Source organism: Erythranthe guttata, chromosome 1 (genome assembly GCF_056151865.1).
Source record: "Erythranthe guttata isolate IM_541 chromosome 1, IM_541, whole genome shotgun sequence".
In the NCBI taxonomy this organism is placed as follows: Eukaryota; Viridiplantae; Streptophyta; class Magnoliopsida; order Lamiales; family Phrymaceae; genus Erythranthe; species Erythranthe guttata.
Genome location: NC_142533.1, coordinates 4,280,756 through 4,307,825, shown reverse-complemented (window position 1 = coordinate 4,307,825; position 27,070 = coordinate 4,280,756). Strand labels below are relative to the sequence as shown.

The 27,070-nt window shown below is 33.8% G+C and overlaps 2 protein-coding genes and 2 long non-coding RNA genes across 6 annotated transcripts; 2 read left to right on the top strand and 2 right to left on the bottom strand.

Moving 5' to 3' along the window:
- Positions 1–2,556: 2,556 nt before the first annotated feature.
- Positions 2,557–3,155, bottom strand: LOC148772626 (uncharacterized). The gene is made up of 2 exons (XR_016032253.1): positions 3,042–3,155; positions 2,557–2,939 (listed from the first exon to the last, which is right to left on the bottom strand). It is a non-coding gene; the product is annotated as an uncharacterized LOC148772626 (long non-coding RNA).
- Positions 3,156–11,240: 8,085 nt separating this feature from the next.
- Positions 11,241–11,857, bottom strand: LOC148772625 (uncharacterized). Its single transcript, XR_016032250.1, has 2 exons — positions 11,745–11,857; positions 11,241–11,615 (listed from the first exon to the last, which is right to left on the bottom strand). It is a non-coding gene; the product is annotated as an uncharacterized LOC148772625 (long non-coding RNA).
- Positions 11,858–13,119: 1,262 nt separating this feature from the next.
- On the top strand, positions 13,120–16,555 carry LOC105973766 (RING/U-box superfamily protein). 3 transcript variants are annotated; one of them, XM_088818022.1, is made up of 3 exons: positions 13,120–13,307; positions 13,417–15,108; positions 15,758–16,555. In XM_088818022.1, the coding sequence occupies exons 2-3, from the start codon at positions 13,477–13,479 to the stop codon at positions 16,304–16,306; spliced, it is 2,181 nt and encodes a 726-aa protein (XP_088674148.1). In that variant the 5' UTR covers positions 13,120–13,307; positions 13,417–13,476; the 3' UTR covers positions 16,307–16,555. The 3 variants fall into 3 exon arrangements, with proteins under 3 accessions (XP_088674148.1, XP_012854263.1, XP_012854264.1); XM_012998809.2 differs by having other exon boundaries at positions 13,122–13,307; positions 13,413–15,108; XM_012998810.2 differs by having other exon boundaries at positions 13,162–13,307; positions 13,461–15,108.
- A 5,511-nt stretch (positions 16,556–22,066) lies between these two features.
- Positions 22,067–27,012, top strand: HMA5 (heavy metal atpase 5). Its single transcript, XM_012998818.2, has 6 exons — positions 22,067–22,507; positions 23,691–25,085; positions 25,176–25,430; positions 25,525–25,647; positions 25,748–26,227; positions 26,425–27,012. The coding sequence occupies exons 1-6, from the start codon at positions 22,205–22,207 to the stop codon at positions 26,839–26,841; spliced, it is 2,973 nt and encodes a 990-aa protein (XP_012854272.2). The 5' UTR covers positions 22,067–22,204; the 3' UTR covers positions 26,842–27,012.
- The last annotated feature ends 58 nt before the right edge of the window (positions 27,013–27,070 follow it).

The following is a 27,070-nucleotide window of genomic DNA, read 5'->3' as shown; positions in this document are numbered from 1 at the left end:
TGCGGTTTTAGTTTACGGCGCCTTAATATGCTAGTTGTTGAGACGCAATTTAAGAGATGTCATATTATGGCGTCATTATACCGTCACTAAAAGTTGTTTTTCTAGTAGTGATATATTAATCTTGAGGGACAAATCTTACCTAAGGCGAAAATAAGAACAAGGAAAACGAAGAAGCTCTTAGTACCAAACATGGCCACCTCGACAATTTCTTCGATTCGGAGTTGTAATGGTGGTTTTTGTTACGAAACTGAAATTTATTCGATTTGGAGTTGTAGAATTTATGTATGTGACTAGTATTATATATATATATATATATATATATATATATATATATATATATATATATATATATATATATATATATATATATATATATATATATATATATAGATATATATATATATGTCAAATTACTTTTTACTACTATTCTTTTTCATCTTGTAATTTAATCGATTTACATAATATTATTTTTAAATTCTCAGTATATAGATAAAATATAAACATCAGATTTGTTATTCACAAGTTTAGAAAAATGTTGTTATATAAATCTCTGGCAATAGTTCTAAGTTAAATATCTATGTGCTGGAATAGATTATGAGGATTAGTTGAAATTATTATATAACTTTGAAATTCTTTGGTGTAATAGTATTATCATAATAATATTTCTCTTAGGTGGTGTTTGCAAACGCCTTTAGAAAGTAATTATGAATTTTTTTTGCTTATAATATGTTTTCAGGTGTTTGCAAAATCAACTTTTGCTTTTGTTTTTTCTTAAAATAATATGTTTTAAGCTATTTTTTTAAAAGCACCCATAGTCCTGCTTTTCTATTTAAGTTCATTTTCCGGAATATTTGCAAACACTCATAACTTTTAGAAATAAGCACTTAAAGCTGACTGAACTCGTAATCACTAACTTCTGCTTTTAAATAATCATTTGCAAACACCACCTTAATAGGCCTTTGGACTGAATGAATTGAAATGAGTTCAAATGACAGGTTTGAAATGACGTCATTAGATATGAACCAAAATATTACATAAGTTGGATTAAACCAAAAAAATTAAAGAAAAAAACACGCCAAAGACCGGCGGTCAACAATTTTGGCCGGAATTAAAAACAATTCAAATAATTAATAAAATAAAAGGTCACAGCGGTAGACAGGCGGCCGATCAACGAGGATGAGAATTAAAACTGAGTTATGAATCAAATTTAGTTAATTGGTGAAATTGAGATTAAATTAGGTTTAAATTAGGTATAAATTATGAAATCGGAATTGAATTAGGATTTCAAATAACTAGGGGAATATTTGTATATATATGAGAGTATTCCTTGATTGCATATACATATTGAATTGGTGAATATATTTGCAAGATAAAAAAAATTAGGGTAAATTACACCCACCCCTGAGGTATGCTTAAATAACTGTAAGGTCCCTGTCGTATCGATAATTACACTCACCCCCCTGAAAGGAACTTAAAAACTCTAACGGGATAATGTATTGGGATACATTATTCCGATAGAGTTCTAATAGACTATTACTTTTAGCTAGTTGTGGAGATAACATAGAGTTATAGGGAGTTATGGGGTGACATGGATCCCCCAATATTTCTTAAATCACCCATAACTTTTTGTTGTCTTCACCACTTCCTGAAATCAATAATCCATTAGAACCCTATCGGAATAATGTATCCAATACATTATCCCGTTACAGTTTTTAAGTACCTTTCAGGGGGTGAGTGTAATTATTGATACCACAGGGCCCTTACAGTTATTTAAGCATACCTCAGTGGTGTGAGTGTAATTTACCCAAAAAATTAAATGTCTGTTTTTTTTAAATTTAAGCGTCCTTATGGTACAAAATGTATAATTACTCTACAATACTTCATATTTAATATTAATTCAATTTTATATATATTGGTATCCTTGTGACAAAGATGTATATTTTTTCGTAGTCAACGCCTATAAAATTGGCCACCGAGAGGGTCAATACAAAGGTGTTGCTTCCACAAACTTTTAGAAATAAATTATAAGTTTTTTTTGCATATAATATGTTTTTAGGTGTTTGTAAAATAAGTTTTTGATTTTGTTTCTCTTAAAATAAGTTGTTTTAATTTAAGTTATAATGTCGACGATGTGCATCTTCAATATCAAATGTATCTTCACCATCGTACGCATGTCTTCGTTGTTCGTCTGTGACACATACAGTCGTTCACGTGGGGCTAAGAATTCAACAATCAAGGAATTTGGATCTATCGCCCCACACGTTTTTGCTATAGTAGCAAGAAGCTCCTTTAGAGTCTCATTATCCTTGATTGCAATTGGGTGTTTTGTTACACGCATAGGTAGAATGTAGAAGAAAATAAAATACAAAATCATTTAGGGCATTACAAACATTTCAGATAATAGGGAGCTATCTGTAAGTAAAATTTAAAACGGGGGAGTACAGAGTTAAAAGTAAAGGTTGAATCGTATGTGAAAACATGAAATAAAAATTTTAGAGCTAAAACTAAATCCCTTTTTAATTACGCGAGGGATTATCAATATTGGAATGCAATAGGTTAGACTATATAGAATTGGTATATGTTTTATTCAAGAATTTATAAGTTTTTAACTTGATAATTAATTAGTTATGTGACATTACATTGTCTCGATGAATATGTAATTGTATATTATTATTTTTTATTACATTTTTTTATTTATAAGCAGTTGTAGTAGCATACGCAATAGCCATGGGGTGCTTCGAGCCCCTGGTCGCGACACCCCGAATCAGTTTTTCCTCCGAAAGTATTGGTGCAATCGAATCGACATAAATAATTTCCGAGAAATTTACTGCACTTCCCTATGGTGGTTGAGCATATGTGCTTGGTTACCGAAGGCGCTAGTGTGGGACCCGGACTAACAATTTCCCGACCTTCCACCATTTGATTCCCTTCTTTGTTAACTACAATCATTATTCATCGAAAACTTAAATCAGGTCACAAATTTAAACAAAATGCGAATTCGTAAGATAAAATGTAAATATGGCCTCGTGCTAATTTCTTACCTAAGGCGGAAACGAGAACAAAGAAAACGAAGAAGCTCTTAGTACTAAACATGGCCATCTTGACAATGAGTTATGAAACTGAAATTTATTCGATTTGGAGTTGTAGAATTTATGTATGTGACTACTATTATATATATATGTCAATTTACTTTTTACCACTATTGTTTTTCATCTTTTATTAATCGATTTACATAATATTATTTTTAAATTCTCAGTATATAGATAAAATATAAACATCAGATTTGTTATTCACAAGTTTAGAAAAATGTTATTATATAAATATCTAGCAATAGTGATAAGTTAAATATCTATATGCTGGAGCAGATTATGAGAATTAGTTGAAATTATTATATAATAGGGTAAATTACATCCACCCTGAGGTACACATTACGAAAATCCCCCTTAATTATAATTTTGTTTACTGGTCCACTCTCACGATTTTAAATTTAGTGGAGTCTTTGAGATTACATGATATATTATCACTTTTGTATCCATTTTATCACATTCGAATTCCACATTTTGAAGCAAGATGATCATAATGTGTGTTTTTTGGCTTGTATAGATCAGATTGTGGTGCATCAGAAACTGTATTTTTACACAAAACGAGTACAAACTAGAGCATATTCCACAAAATCTAGATGGTTATGTTGAATTTGACACCATAAGGGTGGAGGTGTAAGAAAAAATCATTGTTGAAGGAGTAGATGTAATTATCCAAACAAGATGAGTTTTTTCGTAACTTGACCATACCTCAGAGGGTGGTTGTAATTTACCCTATATAATAAAAATTATTTGAAATTCTTTGGTGTAATATTATAAGCATAAAAGAGAGCTGCAGACAACGCTGACCGAATATGCCGCCATTGTGTCACCGGCGACCAACGGCAGTAGCTGGAATTCGGTGGCCGGAAAATTGCTCCGGCGGCAAGTGGGAATCTTCTAGATTATGTGGAATATTCTCCAATTTGTACTTGTTTTATAGCCCATTCGAACTCCACATTTTGAAATAAGATGATCATAAGATGTGTCTATTGGCTTGTACATATCAGATTGTGGTGCATCAGAAACTGTATTTTTGCACAAAACGAGTACAGACTAAAGAACATTCCATGGAATCTAGAAGATTATGTTGAATTTGACACAATAAGGGTGGACGTGCAAGAAGACTCATAGTTGAGGGGTGGTTGCATTGTAAATACTCAAACATGAGGGGTTTTTTTTCCGTAATTTGACCATACCTCAGGGAGGTGACCGTATTTATACTCTATATTTAAGGCGAACAATCCGAATTCCACCGATTCTAATCCGAAATTTTCCGATTTTGGAACAAAATTTTTCATTAAACCACTCATATTTTGTCAAATGTCATTTCAATTTCCACTAATAAAAATTCTTGAAGACAGATATTCTTAGAACAAATGGTATTTCAAAATGTTTATTGCATTAATTGTGCAAATCTAAACATACAATCTTTCACTTATGAAGAATGTATATATAGAACAAAAAACTCTCAATTTTTAATTTTCACAATCATGAAAGCAAACGCATAGTTTCGGAACTCCGGGAAAAGTGGATTGGCAAAACCCTTGCGGTGGAGCAACCGAACGCGGCCAGTGTTCCATGCACGCATTGTTTTAGCCTTCTTTACTGGAAACGAACTAGGGTTTGTGATATCCCGACTTCCAATCTCCCTTGCTTCCACCATTATTTTCCCCGTGTTTATACCTGCATCAATCGACCCATTCGTTCGTAAAGTCGATACGACGAAGAAGAAAAAAAAGTCGAATTATTTAGATGACGAATGTAAAATAATGTAATACTATATATAACGTCGATTAATGAATGAAATGCATCCATCCGTTTAATATAAATAAATTCATATTAGGCGATTAAAAAATAAACTTAGGTCGTCGATCTCTCGATATTCGGACGATCGATTGGTTAATTAGCCAAATATTTGGGGAGAAAACTATTACCTAATGCAAAAATGAGAGCAAATAGAAGCAAAAATCCTGTAGTAAACATGGCCATCTAGTGAATAATTAGTTATAATATTAAATATTAGGGTTTTAGAGTTATATATCGTTTGTATATAATGTACATGAATGTTATTTTATTTTAGTATTTATAGGCGAACATTTGATTTGATTCCTTAGAAATTTTAATAGATTTTTGCAAGTAAAATCACTTAGATTTTATGACATTTTTAATATCAGAATTTGTTAATTCCAAATTGTAGGAAAAATACAATTATAACAAGTTATAACCGTTAGTGAGATAATGAGCATTTCATATTTTAATTACTGGAATTTATTATAAAATTTACTGGAATTCATAATTTAATCACTAGAATTTATTAGAAAAAAATTTATCGGAGATGGTTTGTGTAGTCGTCGATCGATGATTTATTTTCGAGAGTACTCTACATGTATATTATTGGATTAAATTCAATTTCAATTGAAACAAAATACATGGTACCCTAAACAATTTCAAATTGGTTACCATTATTATTGATAATTATATTTATAATAATATCATGTCGGAGAGTTTCTTTGGTTGGGTAATTACAATCACCCTTCGACTATGAATCTTCTTACATGTCTATCTTTATGGTACCAAATTTAAAAGAATCTTCCATATTTCGTGGAATATTCTATAGTTTGTACCCGTTTTGTGCAAAAATACAATTTCTGATGCACCACAATCTAATATTTACGAGCCAAGAGACACATCTTATAATGATCTTCTTGTTTCAAAATGTGGAGTTCCAATGGGGTAAACGGGTACAAATCAGGAGAATATTCCACATAATTTAGAAGATTTTACTGAATTTAACACCGCAATGGAGGACGTGTAAGAATTTTCATAGTTGAGGGGGTGACTGTAATTACTCAAATATAAAAGTTTTTTTTCTTCGTAATTTTTACCTCTAACGGTAGCCGTAATTTACCCCTAAAAAATATAAATTATATCTAACTATTTCTTTTGACATTTAATTGCCACTATTTTTTGAACTACTTTCCTTCAATTGTCACCGTAGATGTATACGGTATACTAAATCGGCAAGATTTTAACTACGCGAGGGGTTATCAACATCGTAATGCAATAAGTTTGACAATATAGAATGGTATATTTTTTATTCACGAATTTATATAAGTTTTCAAATCGATAAGTATTTATGCAACGTTACATTTTCTCGATGGATATGTAATAATATTATTATTTTTATTTTTTTATTACATTTTTTATGCGTCAGCAGTCATGGAAGCATATGCAATAGCCATAGGGCGCTCCAGGTTCGCCTTCGCTACACTCCGCAAAAGCACACTACACCAAAAAGACCATTTTCTAACGGTTATTATCCGTTATTAACGGCGGAAAAGGATTAAAAAACGCGTGTTTGAAATTGAAGGGCAAAATTTTCTAACGGATCATAACCGTTAGGAAAACAGAAAAGAAGATGCGTTAGGAAAATAATATTTGTAACACACATATGTGTTAGAATTTTGTTCTAACGGTTCTCATTGTTACACTTAAAAATCTTAAAAATATTTGGTGTTACCTATAAAATACTTATTTACAAATAATAAATCAATCATTCTATTAAAATGACAATTCATTAGAATAACTTCTCCATCGTTCACCTAAAAAAAAAAAATTGAACCCATAAGTAAAAAAAAATATATATCCATTTATATATATTATCAACTATTACAACAAATTATTCGTCGTTCTCCACAGTTGATACACATAAACCTTACTTACATATAATGCATGTACCCAAGATCCTTCATAATATTACTGAAGCTCTACCAGTAATGAGTAACAACTTCTTTGTCATCGTCAACACTCATTGACTTTATATATTTTTTCATGAAAACATCTGCAAAATAAAAGAAGTATTCATCAGTCAAGTCATTAATAGGTTCATCGTACAAAAAACTTATACATGGATCAGAAGTAAATTTTACCGGGGATCTATTTGCTCCTTGGATCATCGCTGAAAGTACCATATTATAGCTTTATGTGTTCCCCATGTGTAGGTAATTTTTTCCCCTCTCAGTCCACTGGAGAAAAAAAAAAGTCAGCACGAAACCATAATAACAATCATAACTTAAAAATGAAAATAGCCGACTGATCCACCATGCTTCAGCGACTTCTGGTTAAGAAATTAATGAGTAGACTTACTAAGAAATTAACATCAATTCTAAAGAAAACTGAAGAAATGTTTTGCCGGAGTATCATACAATCACTTCTCTTTTTTGCTGGAAATTAGCAGAAAACTAAATTTTAATACCGACTTAATAGAAAAAAATATTGTCGAGTATGATTAAAAGAATGGAGTTCCAGAATAACACAGGGTAAAGGCACATGATTTCAACCTAGATTTATCTAGAATAATTTTGCACCATATATCCTCAGACAAATATAATCCCAACATTTGTTGAGTTTAAATGGTAAAAAATAATTTATGACAATCCCCAAAAACGAATCCCCTTTTAAATTGAAAAATGAGAAATCGCCTTTTACTTCCATAGTTTACTCCCCAAACTACAACTACCCGAACATAAGTATCAATTGCAATGGTGAAAAAAATTTCCCTTCACCTGTAATTTTTTTGTTCAAAAATTGGTAACAAAATGAGTAACACAACAAGAATTGGTTGAGGAACATGTTGGGATGGTGGTTTTATTCGCCGTGTGAGGAAGAGCAGAGATGAGATTTCATTTTGTTCAACGGAGGAGAGAAAATGACGTACAAATAGGCCTCCAACCACCATCTGCTTTATTAAAATTGGTGTTGTGTGAAATTTGATTAAATTCATTATATATTTAATTATGGAATAATTATCAATACATTTATTTCCATTTATTTTTTTATCAAAATTAAATAATACATAAAATAATGTGAGTAATAATTGTTAGAAATAGATTTATAACGAATTTATATGTTGCAACTAATATATATAAAAAAAAAATTGTTCGTGTAATATGCCAACGCACAACAACTGTTACAGCTTAATTTCTAACGGATATATCCGTTAGAAATTCCTAAAGGAAAATATCCGTTAGAGATCATAAATTTGTAGTGTTAGAAAATGCTCATTATGGTGTAGTAACACTTGGTCCAAAACTATTGGCGCAACTGAATTGACATTTAAAATTTCTGAGAATTGCACCGCACTTTCCTAAGTCGGTTATACATATGTGTTTGCTTCCCGAAGGCGCCAGTGTGGGACCCGGACTAACAATTTCCCGACCTTCCGCCATTTGATCTCCTTCTTTGTTAACTGCAATCATTATTCATTGGAAAAAAAAATGAATTAGGTCACAAATTTAAAAATTACGTCACATGTGTATATGTTCGAAAATTTATAAACATTGCAAGAAATTGTAGTATATATATATATATATATATATATATATATATATATATATATATATATATATATATATATATATATATATATATATATATATATATATATATCTTGAGGGACAAATCTTATAATATTGGGATATACATGAATGTTTCATTTATTTATAATAAATATTAAAGGGATGGACTTATTGGTAAAAGAGATATAGCATAAACCTAGAATAATAAACATGCTTGGTTGAGGACTTATGCACAAAAACCCCATTTACTTTTTACTACTATTCTTTTTCATCCTGTAATTCAATCGATTTACATAATATTATTCTTAAATTCTCAGTATATAGATATAATATACACATCAGATTTGTTATTCACATATTTAGAAAAAATGTTATTTTATAAATCTCTGGCAATAGTTGTAAGTTAAATATCTAATATGCTGGAATAGATTATAAGGATTAGTTGAAGATATTGTATAATAAGAATTCTTCGAAATTCTTTGGTGTAATATTATTATCATAATACTATGGTAAATTACAACCACACCCTGAGGTATGGTTAATTTACGAAAAAATCTCTCTTGTTTGGATAATTATATCTACCCCCTCAACTATGTTTTTTTTCTTACATCTCCACCTTTTTGTACACGTTTTGTGCAAAAATGCAGTTTCTAATGCACCACAATCTGATATATACAAGCCAAAAAACACATCTAATGATCATCTTATTTCAAAATGTGGATGTAAACCACAAATTTTCGAGTCTCCAAAATATAATGAAAATACAAGACAAGAAAATAGGGAACAAATAATTTATTAATCAAAACGATGTGGATTACAATCTTCGTAATTCCCCTGATTCTTCTCTCCTATTTTAATGTTGATTTAAGGGCTTAAAAGCTTGTTCTTGAATCGAACATATGATTTCCTATTACGATCGAACATCTCGAATTCAAATATGTTATGAATTCGAGGCATCGAGCATATGATTTCCTATCACGAACACCTCGAATTCAAATATGTTATGAATTCGAGGCGGAGGCTCGAGACGTGAGCTTGAGAGCTCGATATGTATCTGTGTGAGTCTATCTTTTACATGAACTTGAGGCCTTCTTTTATAGGCACGAGCTAGGGTTTCTCGACTTGCAACGTGGGCCAGATATTTTAAAGCCCAAATTTGATATGGACTTTAATTTTGAGACCTAATTAATAACTGGTTTATTTTGGTTATTAATTAATAATTTATCTCAAAATTTCGATGTCTACAGTGGAGCTCGAATGGGATAAAACGGTACAAAATAGAGAACATTCCATATAATCTAGAAGATTCCACTACATTTGACAACGGGGTGGACGTGTAAGAAGATTTATAGTTGTGGGGATCGTTGTAATTACCCAAACATGAGGGGGGTTTCGTAATTTGGCTATACCTCAGGGGGATGGTGATTGTAATTTACCCAGAAGATTATTTTGAATTTGATATCATAAGGGTGGACGTGTAAGATGACTCACAGTTGAGGGGGGTGGTTACAAATACTCAAACATGAGGGAATTTTTCGTAATTTGACCATACCTCTGAGAGGTGACCGTAATTTACACGTTATATTTAAGGCGAACAAAAGTAGAGCTTTCCTAATTCCACCGATTCTAATCCGAAATTTTCCGATTTTGAAACAAGTTTTTTCATTAAAACACTCATATTTTGTCAAATGTTATTTCAATTTCCACTAATAAAAATTCTTGAAGACAGATATTCTTAGAACAAATGGTATTTCAAAATGTTTATTGCATTAATTATGCAAATCTAAACATACAATCCTTCACTTATGAAGAATGTATATATAAAACAAATTAAACTCTCAATTTTTAATTTTCGCAATCATGATAGCAAACGCAAACTCTCGGAACTCCGGGAAAACTGGATTCGCAAGACCCTTGCGGTGGAGTAACCGAACGCGGCCAGTGTTCCATGCACGCGTGATTACACTTAGCGTCGTTGAATTTTTCTGTGCATTGACCGAGACCACTTTCACATATGTCCGCCTTCTTTATAACCGGAAACGAACTAGGGTTTGTGATATCCGGACTGCCAATCTGCCTAGCTTCCACCATTATTTTCCCTGTGTTTATACCTGCATTTATCGATCCATTCGTTGGTAAAATCGATACAAAGAAGAAGAAAAAAAAGTCGAATTTAGATGAACGAATGTGAAATAGTGTAATACTATATAACGTCGATTAATTAATGAAATGCATGCATCCATTTAATATAAATAAATAAATAAAATCATCTTAGGCGATTAAAAAATAAACTTGTCGAATTAATTAGTAAAAATATTTGGGGAGAAAACTATTACCTAATGCAAAAGTGAGAGCAAATAGAAGAAAAAGTCCTGTAGTAAACCTGGCCATTTTCGGAATAATTAGTTTATAATATTAATTAATATTATGGTTTTAGAGTTATATCGTTTGTATATACATGAATGTTATTTTGTTTTAGTATTTATAGGTGAACATTTGATTTGATTCCTTAGAAATTTTAATAGATTTTTGCAAGTAAAATCACTTAGATTTTATGACATTTTAATATCAGATTTGTTAATTCCAAATTGCAGGAAAAATATAATTATAACAAGTTACCGTTAGTGAGATAATGAGCATTTCAGATTTTAATTACTGGAATTTATTATAAAGTTTACTGGAATTCATAATTTAATTACTCGAATTTATTTGAAAAGTTGACACGTACATAGAAAAAAATTATCGGAGATGGTTTGTGTAGTCGTCGATCGACAATTTATTTTCGAGAGTACTCTACATGTATAATAATGATTGAATTCCAATTTCAATTAAATAAAATACATGGTACCCTAAACAATTTCAAATTGGATAACATTTATTATTGATAATTATATTTAAAATAATATCATGTCGGAGAGTTTCTTTGGTGGCCGGGCGGGCAGTCAGTCGCAGTCGTGATAGCAGTAACAATGTGTATGGCGTGCACCGATAGGGACAATACACTCACTGCGCGTATCGGGTCCATATTCTTCAACGCATTTTAATACACATTTCCATTCCGGTAAAAAGTAGCCGCACTCACCTTCATCGTACGTGCATATATGATTTCCCGGTTGAGATGTGGGGCCCGCACTAACAACATTCCGAGCTTCCGCCATTTCTCCTTCCATGATAACTGCAACCATCCATTAATTTCCATCGAAAGAAACAAAATTAAAGCACGGTAATTTCTTCCAATGTATACATCTCGTGAGAAATTGAAAAGAAAAACGAAAAAAAAAAAATCTCGTTCGACATTTCTTACCTAAGGCGAAAATGAGAACAAAGAGAACGACGAAGCTCTTAGTACTGAACATGGCTATCTTTGTCGACGAGTTTACGCTATCGAAATTTGTCGATTTGGAGTTGTAGAATTTGTGTTTTGGACTACTATTATATATATGTCAATATCTAGCTTATTTCCTTATGTAATTTAAGAGAGTTTTATCAATTTGATTTTGTGAATAAAAACACATGAAATTATTATGTTTATTTTGTTAATCACAAGTCAATTACCTAATAATATCTTCCTTTGTGAATTTTGACTGAAAAAAGATGAAGAACATTTTTTAGTAAATCCACTAATAACAATTATTTTTTTGTTAAATTTTGTGAATAATTAGTTTGGTTAAACAGCTAATTATTTTGTGAATAATTAGTTTAGGTAATAACTATTACCTAATGCAAAAGTGAGAGCAAATAGAAGAAAAATCATGTATTAAACCTGCCGTCTTGTGAATAATTAGTTACTATAATATTGAATATTATGGTTTTTGAGTTTATATCACTTGCAATTTTATTTTTTACACATTTTAAGATATTATTTTGCAAGTTAATCACTTAGATTTTATGACATTTAATATCAGATTTGTTAGAAATATAATTATCACAAAGCACCATTAGTGAGATAATGAGCAATTAGTATTCTCAATTTGAGGTTATATTTTGTAATATTAGAGAGTTTACATGTATTGAATCAGATTATCTACGATAAGCTACGTTTTGCACCTCTGAACTATAGGTAACATATCAAACGTCGCGACCATATCTTGATAAATGTTTTTGCACAAACCATAAATCGTCTCTGCATACGATTGTGCCTTCCGGTATTGATGTGGGACCCGGACTAACAATTTTCCTAGCTTCCGCCTTCTTTCGTGTTAACCGCAAAACATTACGAAATTAATCATAAAAACACACTCCGTTCGTTTCGGATTTAACCGTTGCTTAAGATTTCATTCAACCGAAATAGAATACGTCATTAAAAAAAATTAAGATGACATAATATGGAATATATATAACTTTTTTTAATTCGAACCATAAGTAATTCGAAGCCGATAAAATTATAATGCGTCTCAAATTAAACCCGTATCGTGAGAAATTCAATTTGTTTTTATTATGTTCAAATCTTATAGATTGATAAAATATTAGAAATTTGAAATTAAATTTTTTTTTTTAATTATATTATCTTCGAAATTCCTTTTTTTTCAATATAATATTAGAATTTCGAATTTGGTCGAGTCCGATTTAAAAATTTCTAATTCTGAAACCAAGTATTTTCATTCTAATTTTTATTTTATTTTTTGAATTTTCTGATTTTTTTTAAACAAATCGCAATTAATTCTTCACTACCCAAAAAAATAACAAATAAACTGAAAATGCTAATTTCTAACAAATTCTAACCCGACCCGATTTGTATCCGGGTCGAATCAAATCTCCTAAAACATACCCTCCTCCGCTACAGGCAAACACAATCTCTGCAGCTCAAGAAAACTTACCTACATAATCCTCCGATCGAAACCCTCGATTCGAAATCGCCATCCGATCTGTGAGTCTTTTTAATCCATGTTTTTAGCTTCTTCGTGAAAAATCGATGCCTTTTTTTTTTTAATTATGCATTTTTGTTACTGATTAGCTGTTTTTTTGTTTCTAGCTAGGTTTAATTTGTTGTTCTTCATTTGTTTAATCACTCGAATTTCAGTAAATTTTGGGGGAAAATGGGATGTACTGTTAGAGAGAAACACATCCGTACTAATCGGAGGACCCGATCGGTGAAACCCGAATCCGATCATTCCGCCGCCGTTAACGGAAATGGTAATGGGGAGAAATCAGGGAACGTGAAAATCAAACCCAAAAATTACCATATGGCCCTCAGTACCCTGACCCAAAATGCAAACCCGAATTCCGCGTTTGATGATAACGGGTGGGGCTACTGCACCGAGGAGCAGTTGGAGGAGATATTGTTGAAGAATTTGGAGTTCTTGTACAACGAGGCGATTAGCAAGCTCGTTACGCTAGGTTACGACGATGATGTGGCGTTGAAGGCGATTTTGAGGAATGGGCATTGCTATGGTGGGATGGATGTATTGACTAATATTCTGCATAATTCGTTGGCTTATCTGAATAGTGGGGCTAGTAGTGTGGGGAATGGTGACGAGGCGGAAGCCTCGTTTTCCGATTTGAGGCAGCTCGAGGAATATTCCCTCACAGGTATGGTTTGCTTGTTGCAGCAGGTGAAGCCCAATTTGAGTAGGGGTGACGCCATGTGGTGTTTGCTCATGAGCGATCTCCACGTCGGGCGTGCTAGCGTGATAGACATTCCCGTTATGCCCTCAACTAACGGGGATGGGGACGAAGACGGGGTCGAGAGCGAACCTGCCCCCGTGGCGGTGAATGGGGGTGGTGGGGCCCACGAGGGACCTGTTGGGGTTGCTCCGGCGTTGTGTAGGTTTCACGGCGGATGGGGGTTTGGTACCGGCGGCACTGCCGAGTTTCCGATGACTGGAATGAAGAGTTTCTTGACTTACGCGTCGGAGATGGCTCTGCAGAGAGAGATCGAGTGTCCGAAGAGATTTAATCTGAGTCCGTCGATGAAGAGTCTTTTGAAGAGGAATGTTGCCATGTTTGCTGCGGGGTTTCGGGCGAACTCGAAGCAGTTCCCCAACAACAGCCAATCGCACGCTTGCCCGAGTTCTTTATCCGGTGGGCCCGCCGCCGCCGCCGAGGAATCTCCGTACGTGAAGAATCAAGACGTGGTGAATTCGGTGATGAGTAAATTTCAAGAACTGAATCTAGACGAGAGTAAAGAGCAGGTGCCGCTGGACCAAAAAGACGAAATGATTCTTAGTTTGATCCATCAAATAAAGGACTTGGAGAAGCAGGTGAAGGAGCGAAAGGAGTGGGCCCACCAGAAGGCCATGCAAGCTGCGAGAAAGCTGAGCCACGATTTCACGGAGCTCAAGACGTTGAGAATGGAGAGAGAAGAAACACAGAGGCTGAAGAAGGGGAAACAAACCCTCGAAGACACGACTTTGAAGAGGCTAACGGAGATGGAGAACGCTCTGCGATTGGCGAGTGGACAGGTGGACAGGGCGAACGGTTCCGTGAGGAAGCTCGAGACGGAGAACGCAGAGATTAGGGCTGAGATGGAAGCTTCGAAATTGAGCGCTTCGGAATCGGCTACGACTTGTTCGGAAGTTGAAAAGAGGGAGAAGAAGTGTCGCAAGAGGCTTTTGGCTTGGGAGAAGCAGAAGGCTAAGATGCAGGACGAGATTACGGCGGAGAAGCAGAAGATAGCGGACTTACTGCGGGAGCTGGCTCAAGTGGAGGCGGATACAAAGGCATCTGAGGTATATAAAATATTTCGCTTTTTCTTTTTTCCGTTTATCTTGAAATGCTTTTTGTGACTGCTGATTTATTTTGATTTTGAAATGACTTATGCGCCGAATTTGAATCTTGTGAAGTCAGCGGATTAAGATATATTTCATCGTGTTGGAATTTGCATGAGCCATGTTTTCATAGTATTGCGAAAGTTATTGATGAAACAACTTTTTAATAATAATAAAAATAAAATGATAGTAGTGTCGAGTCTCGACTGACTGTGGCTTGTGGTCAATTCTGAGTTTTTTTTTCTTGAATTAAATTTACTGAGATCAATTAGAAGTTGACTTGTTTGCGATCTTTTTACGTCTCGTGTTTAGTTGCTGTATAATGCATATCCTTTATGTGTGTATTCTGCCACAACTGGAGAAATTTTGTTGTCGTTTGTGCCAATATTTTGTTTATAAAGAGCATGATGTATATGATCCACGTTAAACTTAAAATTGTTTGTGCACCGTCAAACTTCTGGTTCCTCGTATTTTTTTCTCGTTCCGTTTTACTTTTTATTGGTTATTATTATCATGACCTGTTCCTTTTCGTGAACTCGAATTTCTCAAAGGTAAGAACCAGAAATAAAAATTGAATCTTGAAAATGTTTGCATATTAAAAAAAAAAAAGGAAAAATGGAGGCAGACTCAAAAATCCAAAGAGCTAGCTCTCACGCAACTCGAGGAAGAACGACGCCTGAAAGAAGCTTCCGAGGCAAACAACAAAAGAAAACTCGAAGCCCTTCGCCTGAAAATAGAGATAGATTTCCAGCGCCACAAAGACGACCTCCAACGCCTCGAGCAAGAATATTCCCGCCTCAAGGAAAATTCCCCTCAGTCAACAACAACGGATGCCGTAAATCAATCTAACAACAATAATAATGACCCGCGGGTGGAAGATTCCAACGGGTTGAGCAACGATCCTCTCGGAAAAGAAACCATTGCTAAGGTTCTCAAAGGTCTCGACGAAATAAAAAATCCCGTAGAGAAACAGGTGATCTGTGATAGGCGGTGCATGTTGTGCATGAAAGACGAGGTTTCTGTCGTTTTTCTTCCATGCGCGCATCAGGTTATCTGCGCCAGCTGTAATGACACCTATGGTAAGAAAGGTAGGGCTACTTGTCCCTACTGCAAGGTTCCGATTGAACAGAGAATTCGGGTTTATGGTGCCAGCTCGTAATTGTGAAATGAAGCGCGTTTGTCTTTGATTTCGTTCTTTTCTCGGAATATGCTATGGTGGGCATATACATATGTTTGTGTATAAATAAATAGTGAAAAGAAGTGTTTGCAGCTTTGTGCATTTGCTGCATAGTAAGTTTCACAAGCTTTTGCAATAAGCAGGGTAATACTTTTTTTTTATGACGTCATATATTCTTCAAATGTAAAAGACACTATTATATACAGATGATATTCTGATTTTCTTTTCTAATTTTATTATTTTTTAGTATTATTATTATTATTGTTATTATTATTATTATTATTATTATTATTATTATTATTATTATTATTATTATTATTATTATTATTATTATTATATATATATAGGGTCCATTTGATATACACCCCTAGTATGGAAAATATATAGGGATAGGTCCACCCTTAAAATTCTTCCTTTAACATACACTCTTGGAGAGGCAAAAGTACTATTGTACCTTTAATTGCAATTTTTGCTAACTGCATTCAATATTTTTAACCATGCATTCAGCACAATGCCCAACCGCATTTAGCCTTTTTGAGTCTGCATGTATCATTTTTATATATTTTTTTTAATAAAACAATATAAATGTTTATTTTCGTATTATTTTTAATTTTTTAATTTTTATTTTTTTTTTATTTTTATATTTTTTAATTTTCTAATTTTTAATTTTTTTTTAATTTTTTTAATTTTTCAAATTTTTAATTTTTTTTTTATATTTTTTTAATATTCTTGAATAAGTTTCTTGTACAGATATTGACTGCATATGACTATAATATGTTATATGTTATGTAGTCACGTATAGTTATATATAGTCATGTACTTTCTTTTTACTCCAAAATTATATACATTTATTTATAGTTATATATAATCGACCGATTATGTAGATCGCTGATTATATACAAAAGAACATCATCGACACCAAACAACAAAAATCACAATTTAAATCTTGATATTATAAATCAATTTGTATAAATGTAGATTGAAATACACAATAACATGCACATGTTCTTCAACAAAAAACAAATCATCATCATCACTCTAAATTAAAAAAAAAAACACATAGCCCATACATGACTACATGTTGCTATATGTTACTACTATATATGACTATAGTCGACTACAGTAACATGTAGTAATGTTACTATATATGACTATAGTCATCTACAGTGTTCTATACTCTTGATAAATTTCACTTTGTAGTGTACTATTCCCCATCATTCCTTATTGTATAAAGTAGCAAAAACAACAATCCCTGCGGCAAAATATACGAGTTAGAGAAAACGAACACTAAAATCGAAAATGCAAATTAAATCCAAACTTATACAGACGACTATACTTTTGAGTAATTTCATCAAGCACTGATCTAATTATGGCACTGTCGCAATTCCACACCAGAGATTTCAATTTGCAGCATCAATTTGCTGACCATCTATAAACTAAATTAAAAAAAATATATAAATCTACAAATTAAATCATAAGCTCAGTATTTATCAAAAATATCATAAACTCGGTAATATAATTAATTCTTATCTATTTTCCATTAATTCTAATATTTGAAGGGAACCTGAATCCGAACCAACCGAGAGATTTGGATAAATATTTTTCTCTCGAAATAAGAACAATGGCGAGAGAGAGGTGTTAGGGGATTAGGTTATTTATTGAATTGAATTAAAAGGACAAAACAGGTATTTTATGTTGTTCAGGGGTCTCACAAATTAAAATTAGAATTTGGATTTTTGACTTGGAAGGAAAAAATCTTTGAACCTCCTCATATATATTTTCAAAACTATATTTTTTTTATGAAGTCGTAGTAACATACGGTGAAATACATCAAATAGTTTCGCACCTTTGATTTATATAGATGGCCAAATTACAGCCCACCCTATGTTTATATTAAAAAAAAAATTCTTCTTGTTTGCCTAATTACAAAAACTCCTCTAAATTATGTATTTTCTTACATGTTTACCCTTATAGTTTCAAATTTACCTACTGAATGAGGGGTTTTTTTTTTTGTAAGATAATATACGGTTGAGGAAGATAATTGTATGATCCAAACAGGCAAGATTATTTTTCGTAATTTGAGTTTACCTCAAGGACGACGGGCGTAATTTGCCCTATATAGATTCACACTAATACTTCTTTTGCAAGAAATTAAATCTTATTTGGGACAAAAGTCAATGGTCAAGCCCACCAAATTGGGTTGTAAAAAGTCTAACAATGTTATTGGGTTGCATACAAAAGCCCAACAAAACTTTTGTCCAAATTCAACAACCCTTGGTGAGGAGAATAAGCTAAGTATATATGGTCATATTAAAATCAAAGAACAAATTCATGTTTTATATTTTATTTTGTTTTTAATTTCGAATTTAATATAATTTTTAGAAGTCTTGCTCTCTTTTTTTTTTTGTGGATTATGAATATTTATTTGTTCTACAGGATTAACTCGATCCGATTAATTCTATAATAAACCAGTCATATTTAAGTATGAAAAACGAACTCTAACTCAGGCAAAACGGCACAATGAACAAAACTCATGATCATAGGTCAGATGCGAACCTACGTCGTTATACTCCGAAAAGTCCTTGTTTGCCGTTTTATGAAACTTTTAGAAAATTCGTATCAATTCATAGTATGATCTACTAAAAAATTGAGTTCAACTCGTTTTTTGACGTTTTTAGTAATCGTCGGGTACGGGCCCCGGGATACTTTAAAAGTTTTATATCGTACCCTATTGGGTTCAAGGTCATGACGTGGCCCACTAAACTGGGTTGGCGAATTCAACAAGCAAATTGGACTTTTATATGAAGCCCAAATTAATTTATGTCCAAGTCCAATAATCCCAGGTCACAAGAATAATGACATAAATATTATCTTATTTATATTTATTTATTTAATTAGTAGTAAAGTCAATGAAAAATATGCAGGCATTTGATTTAATTATGTTTTTCATTTAGTTTTTATTCGAGTTGGATGTAACGTTTGTTGGGCTTCAAAAGTCAATATATCTTAAAAGGTCACATATTCGGTTGGGTAACTGGGTTACCTGTCAAGCCCAAACTCTTCGCCCAAAAGAAATAAATAAAATAAATAAATAAAAAGAAGTTAAAAAAATACCAACTTGTAATAAAGAATAAAAAAAATTAATTTCAATAGAGAGAGAGAAAAAACTTAATCACATACAAATCCAGTGTAGTGTATGTGTCATCTTACTGGGTAGTTATTTAATCATCATCCATATGTGATTAACAATCACCTGATCTAGCATATAACTTCCCCTTAATACGAGGTAGGGCGAGTTGATATGTGATATTCTTTTTTTTTTTTTTTCGTGATTATTTTTCGGGACAAAGTGTGTTTCTTCTAGTTCGTCTATCAGAAAAAATCAGATGCGGTCAAACAAACCTTACACTGGTATACTCTTCTAGAATCAAGTACAACAGAAGCGTCTTACATTCCCTGAAATGTTATCTAGTTTGTGTTCGTTTTGTGTGGAAATGCAATTGCTCATGGACACATCTTATATTTACAAGCCAATAGACACGTCTTATGATTAGCTTGATTCAAAATGTGGAGCTCGAATGGAGTAAAACGGGTACAAAATGATGCATATTCTAAATAATCTAAAAAATTCAACTAAATTTGACACCGCAAAAGTAAATATATAAGACAATTCAAAGTTGAGGAAAGTAATTATAATTACCCAAATATAAGAAGGTTTTCGTAATTTAACTTTACCCTAGGATGGCCGTGTACAATTTAACAATGAGGTTTGGACAATGACGAGTCCTCAAATCGTATTGAAATATATTATTTACTACTAAACAAAGGCAAATCAATCTCTCATTTTCATTTATTGAATATTTCTCATGTGGTAAGTTTGACTTATAAAAAAAAATTCAGAAAAATGATGTAATCACTTATGCAGAAGTCGAAGCTTTAACAAAATTTGAAACTTAATTTTAACAATCTAGTTACAAAACATGCAAAAAAATGATTTGTTGGTGACTGTTAAAGTCGTTATCCCGTTTTTACCTCCCCTGAAAGAGTTAAATATCAAATTTTAAAATAATGAAAATATGTCGTAAGCTTTGCTACTTAAACCCTGTTTGGTTGGAGATGATCTATTATTAATAACTAAAAAATTAGAGTTTATTTGATGTTCGACATCTCCAAACAAGGCCTTAATCGTTTTTCTTCGTCTGATATATATGTATGATGCAATTATGAACCTGGACACTTTTTAGGTATAATTAATTAAGCACCTGATTCTTTCTTATTAATTTCTTTTTTTTCTAATTTATATATATATATATATATATATATATATATATATATAGAGAGAGAGAGAGAGAGAGAGAGAGAGAAAGTAATTTGGGATGTCCGGAACTAGGGGAGATGGGTTCCTTATATGTGCGTAAAGTTTCGTTTGATTTGGGAGATTAATCATGATTAAAAATTGCACTTTATTTAATATATGATATCTCTAATAATTGTCGGAAGGCACAAATACTATATTATGATGACTTATTTTCCTTTTAGGAAAAAGAAGTGTTGAACGTTTTAAAATCCGATAAAATATTTAGATTTTCATTATATTATTTAATTTTATTTTAACTAATCTTATTTTGAAAACTAAATATTTGTATACAGGTATCGTATGGATGCATGCATGTCACTCATAATCGTGCACCGGTCTTGCTAACAATTCTTTAAGGTTGTCTCTTACTATTTGAAAGTCCATTTTCAGGAAAAATACAGTTTTCATCTCTTAAGTTTGCACTAATTTCACATTTGGTCATTTGTGTTCACATAAAACATATTTGGTCATCTATGTTTAAAAAATTCAACATTTTTAGTCTATTTACCAATTTTCCGTTAAAACTAACTAAATCAGGCGTGTGCCCATATCATTGTTTTAATGAACAAATTAACGATAAATTAACGGAAATGATCAAGACTGTTAAATTATTAAAACGTGAGAGACCAAATATATTTCTTTTAAACATAGGGACTAAATGTGAAACAGATGCTGACTATAATTTTTCCCTTCACTCTATTTTCAAAGTTCACTATCATATATTTCGTTACAATTTCAAAATTATTGGGGGTTGCTTTGTGCTTTACCTTTCTAATTATTAAAGGGATCAATTCAAAGTCAATTAAAAAGATAGTGACGATCTTATCAAAAAAAAAGACAAAGATAGTGACTAATTTAAAAAATTGGGTCGAAAACAAACTACCTTTCAAAATTCGTATTAAGAATTTAATTGTTCAAAAATGAAAAAAAAAATCAAAAAAATAAAAAATAAAAAATAAAAAATAAAAAAATTGAACAACTACAAGTTGAGTACTTTCTAGGAAAAATTACATTTTTCATTCTTCAAATTTGCATCGATTTCACATTTGGTTTCCTATGTTTAAAAAATACACATTTGGTCCCCTATATTTGAAAAATACACATTTGGTCCTTCATGTTTCAATAATTGAACACTTTTGGTCATTTCCGTCATTTAACCTTTTAGTCTGTCAGTTAAGGAAGCAACGAGCACACACTTGATTCCGTCAATACTAACGAAAAATTGGCGAAAATGATTAAAGGTGTTGAATTTTTGAAATATGTGGGACCAGAGGTATTTTTTATTAACATGTGGGGCTAAATGTAGAATCGGTGAAAACTTGAGGGATGAAAACTGTATTATTTTCATATTTTCTATATAAACCCGGGAGGTTTCGTGCATTCAAAGAACACACAAAACATTTTCCGTATCACAGAAGCGAGAAAAAAAAAAAAGAGATAAGAGAGAGAAACACACGCTAGAGAGAGAAAGCGCATCTTCAAATCAAAATTAAATCAAAGTTGCAGACCGCTACGAATCGGCGATGGCGGCGGCGAAGTTTCTGTCACTGGCATGCATAAGGCCGAACGAGAGCGGCAATTTATCCCCTCGGCCCCACTACCCGTCGATGCCCAAGTACCCAAAAGGCGTCGCCGTTTCATCAGACGAGGAGAAATTCATGAGAGGATCGGAATCCAAGGCGATTTTCTCCGTCACCGGAATGACCTGCTCCGCCTGCGCCGGATCGGTGGAGAAGGCGGTCAAACGCCTCCCCGGCATCAAGGAGGCGGCGGTAGATGTCCTCAACAACCGCGCTCAAGTCATGTTTTACCCTGCTTTTGTTAATGTAAGTTATTGTGGTGAAATTAAGTTAGATTTTTAAATTAATTTTCAGATTTTTTTTTTGTTTTTTTTTTAAAAAAAAAAAAAAACTGTTTATATCTTCTATGTGTGCAAAACATGGATTAGTGTGCTTTGATTTGAATTTAAGCAATCAGCTGCTCTCACGGGTTATGCCTGCTACCGGTTGGCGGTTGTTGTTAAAGTTCGTTTTGGTGGGTAAATTACGAAAAAGCCCCTGAACTTAGGGTAATTAACAAAAAACACACCACCTATCCGTAATAAACAAAATCCCTCTCTCATTAACTTCTCTGATTAACTGTTGATCGAGTTTTTTAATAGAAAATGTGTAGAGTCTATCATAACCCTCTATTAAGTAGGCAATAAATAAAATAAAAAATATCTGAAATTGTGTGAAATTGTGTAAAATTGTGTAAAGTCTTTTCCAAGAATAAAAAAAATCCGTGAAAAGTCACACTGTAGGAGTTGGTGTAAGATGGAAACAAACCTCAGGGGTTTTTTGGTACTTACGAATAGGTGAGTGTTTTTCATTATTTAGCCTAAGTTCAGGGGGTTTTTCGTAATTTACCCTTTTATTTTAATTTATTTATTTAATAATTGGAACTTCATATAATTTATATTTGTCATTTTTGCATTTGAAGTTTGTTTAGATTCTTACTCAAGCAGAGCATTTAAACTCAAATTCTTGATTTTTTCCCCTTAAAGAATATCGCATGGAAATATATTCGTGGGAATATGTTCCTTTTGGGAAGTATGGGACTTTGATTAAAGGCTGAGAAGCAAACTATATTTTTTTTTTTTTTTAAAAAAAAAAAAAGAAAAGGGAAAAAATACTCAGCAAGCTTTAGAGGGGCTTTCGCCTTTTCTGGATGGGACATGATCTATTGACCCTAATTCTTATGTTCCTCATAATAAAGTTGTTTTAAAGTGAAACGGTTTTCCGGTTTATATTATTCGACTAAATTCCGAGGCTGATATGTTATGGTGCTCTATAGCCAACTCTTTTAGCATGATTCTATATGTGTGCAATTCCAAGTATGTTTGTAGTTGACACATTTTACTTGAATACATATGATGGAAAATAACGTATTTGCCTTAACGATTTTAAATTATATATAAAAAAACCAGTTAACCTGTCCTTATATTATTCGAGTTGTCACAAACTGCAGGAGGAAACGATCCGCGAGACAATCGAAGATGTAGGGTTCGAAGCGACACTAGTACAAGAAGAAACGAGCGAGAAAACCTCTCAAGTATGTCGAATTCGCATAAAAGGCATGACCTGCACTTCTTGCTCCACAACAGTCGAATCGGCGGTACAATCTCTACCCGGTGTAGAAAGAGCACAGGTGGCATTAGCAACCGAAGAAGCCGAAATCCGTTATGATCCAAATATATTGTCCTCGATTCAAATCCTCGAAGCTGTAGAAGATTCCGGATTCGAGGCTACCCTCATCAGCACGGGCGAAGAAGACAGGTGCAAAATACACCTGCAAGTCGACGGAGTGCGAACGGAATCTTCCATGAGGATAATCGGCGATTCCCTCCAAGCATTGCCAGGTGTCCAAGACATGGACTTCAATCTCGAACTCAATAAGGTCTCCCTCTCTTACCAACCCGATTTAACGGGCCCCAGAAATTTCATCGAGGTTATCGAATCAACTGGCTCAGGCCGCTACAAGGCGAAGATATTTCCCGAAGGAACTTCCAGAGGTTCCCATAGAGGGGAGGAGATTAAGAAGTACTACAAATCTTTCTTATGGAGCCTCGTTTTTACGATACCCGTTTTTTTACTGTCCATGGTTTTTATGTATATACCTGGAATCAAACACGGGCTCGAAACTAAGATAGTGAACATGCTTAATATCGGTGAAGTATTGAGGTGGATATTGTCTACTCCAGTTCAGTTCGTTATCGGTCGAAGATTCTACGTCGGTGCTTACAAAGCGTTGAGACACGGCTCGGCAAACATGGATGTGTTGATTGCGCTTGGAACAAACGCTGCTTATTTTTATTCGGTTTATTCGGTACTGAGAGCTGCCACGTCGCCGAATTTCGAGTCGACCGATTTCTTCGAAACGAGCTCGATGCTGATTTCGTTCATACTTTTGGGGAAGTATTTGGAGGTTTTGGCCAAAGGGAAGACTTCCGATGCTATAGAGAAGCTCATGGACTTAGCCCCTGAAACGGCCACACTTTTAACTCTCGACGGTGAAGGAAACGTTTTGCACGAGGAAGAAATAGACAGTCGATTGATACAAAAGAATGATGTGATGAAGATTATTCCGGGCGCGAAAGTGCCGTGCGATGGGTTTGTTATGTGGGGGCAGAGTCATGTAAACGAGAGCATGATTACTGGAGAATCTAGGCCGGTCGGAAAACGGAAGGGCGATTTGGTAATTGGAGGGACTGTTAATACGAACGGGGTTCTGCATATTAAGGCGACGAAAGTTGGATCAGAAAGTGCTCTTGCTCAAATCGTTCGACTTGTGGAATCGGCACAAATGGCGAAAGCTCCGGTCCAGAAACTTGCTGACCGGATTTCCAAATTCTTCGTTCCTTTGGTATGTATGTATATATGTATGTATAACTTTTTCTTTTATTGATTCGAAATCAAGAAACTGTTTCTTGGACTAATGTTATTTATTTTGCAGGTTATATTTCTTTCGTTTTCGACTTGGTTGGCCTGGTTTTTGGCGGGAAAATTAAACCGGTACCCGACTTCTTGGATTCCTTCTTCGATGGATAGCTTCCAGCTGGCGCTTCAGTTCGGCATTTCTGTCATGGTCATAGCATGTCCATGCGCGCTTGGCTTAGCTACTCCGACAGCTGTTATGGTCGGTACGGGTGTCGGCGCTTCTCAAGGTGTACTTATTAAAGGCGGCCATGCATTAGAAAGCGCTCATAAGGTAAATTACGATACAATATCGATCGTGTTTCTATTTCTTTTTACATGTTGCGGAATATTTTGTATTTTATTTAAACCTCGTTTTCGTATAACAGGTGAACTGTATAGTTTTTGACAAGACAGGGACGCTCACGGTCGGAAAGCCGGTGGTTGTCAATACTAGGCTCTTGAAAAACATGGTTCTTACCGATTTCTTCGAACTAGTCGCTGCTGCTGAGGTATATTCTCTCTTTTTATTGCTGTAATAATTTTTCATTACTATAAAATCCAAAAAACACCAATTAAAATGATTTTTTCTTTTTTTTTCCGTTTATTAAGGTAAACAGTGAGCACCCATTAGCCAAAGCAGTTGTGGAGCATGCGAAAAAATTCAGACAAGACGAAGAGAATCCCGTTTGGCCAGAAGCGAAAGAATTCGAATCAATAACCGGACATGGGGTGAAAGCTCTTGTCCGAAACAGAGAGGTTCTTGTCGGGAACAAGAGTTTAATGGTGGATCGAGATATTAGTATTTCACTCGATGCTGAAGAAATATTAGCGGAAACCGAAGGTTTGGCTCAGACGGGGATTCTCGTATCTATTGATAAGGAACTTGTTGGAATACTTGCTATATCCGATCCTTTGAAACCCGGGGCTAAAGAAGTCATTTCGTTTCTCAAGACTATGAAAATAAGGAGTATAGTCGTCACGGGTGATAATTGGGGTACTGCGAATTCGATTGCTAAGGAAGTTGGGATCGATACCGTTATTGCGGAAGCCAAACCTGAGCATAAAGCAGAGAAAGTGAAAGAACTACAGGTACAATGTTATATTACTTATATTAATATAATAATTTTTTACGGTCCCGACTCGGGAAAAAGGTACTAACTTGTTAGCTTCGATAATTTAATATTTCGCTAAATTATTAGAATTTTTTGTCAGTCCCGACTCTATTAATTTATGGAGGTTTAACTGTAATGTCGGTTATTTATTTATTTTTATTATTTTGTCAACAGGCGGCAGGCAATATTGTGGCAATGGTGGGAGACGGCATCAACGACTCGCCGGCACTGGTGGCGGCCGACGTCGGAATGGCGATCGGTGCCGGCACGGACATAGCTGTCGAGGCGGCAGACATAGTTCTGATGAAGAGCAATCTGGAGGATGTAATAACCGCCATAGACCTATCGAGGAAAACGTTTTTCAGAATCCGACTCAACTATATTTGGGCGTTGGGGTACAATATCATGGGCATCCCCATTGCCGCCGGGGTACTTTTTCCGGGTACCCGATTCCGGCTGCCGCCGTGGATTGCCGGGGCGGCAATGGCGGCGTCCTCGGTTAGCGTTGTTTGCAGCTCTCTTTTGCTGAAGAATTACAAGAGGCCCAAGCAGATGGATACACTTGCCATAAGAGGAATTACTGTTGAATAGTTAGTAAAATTGTGTGAATAGTTAATAAATTGTATGTAAGAAATGTTGGGGTGTGGTAATAGTTAATATGTCATTGTAGCTTGTGTGTATACTTTCTTTTGTAAATAATTAAATATACTATGTAGTGTGTTTAAAATATTGGAATACGTATTAGATTCCGATTTTCAAAAATTACACCTATAATACCAATATTATTATGTACTTTATTTGTGAATTCGATCGACTCATA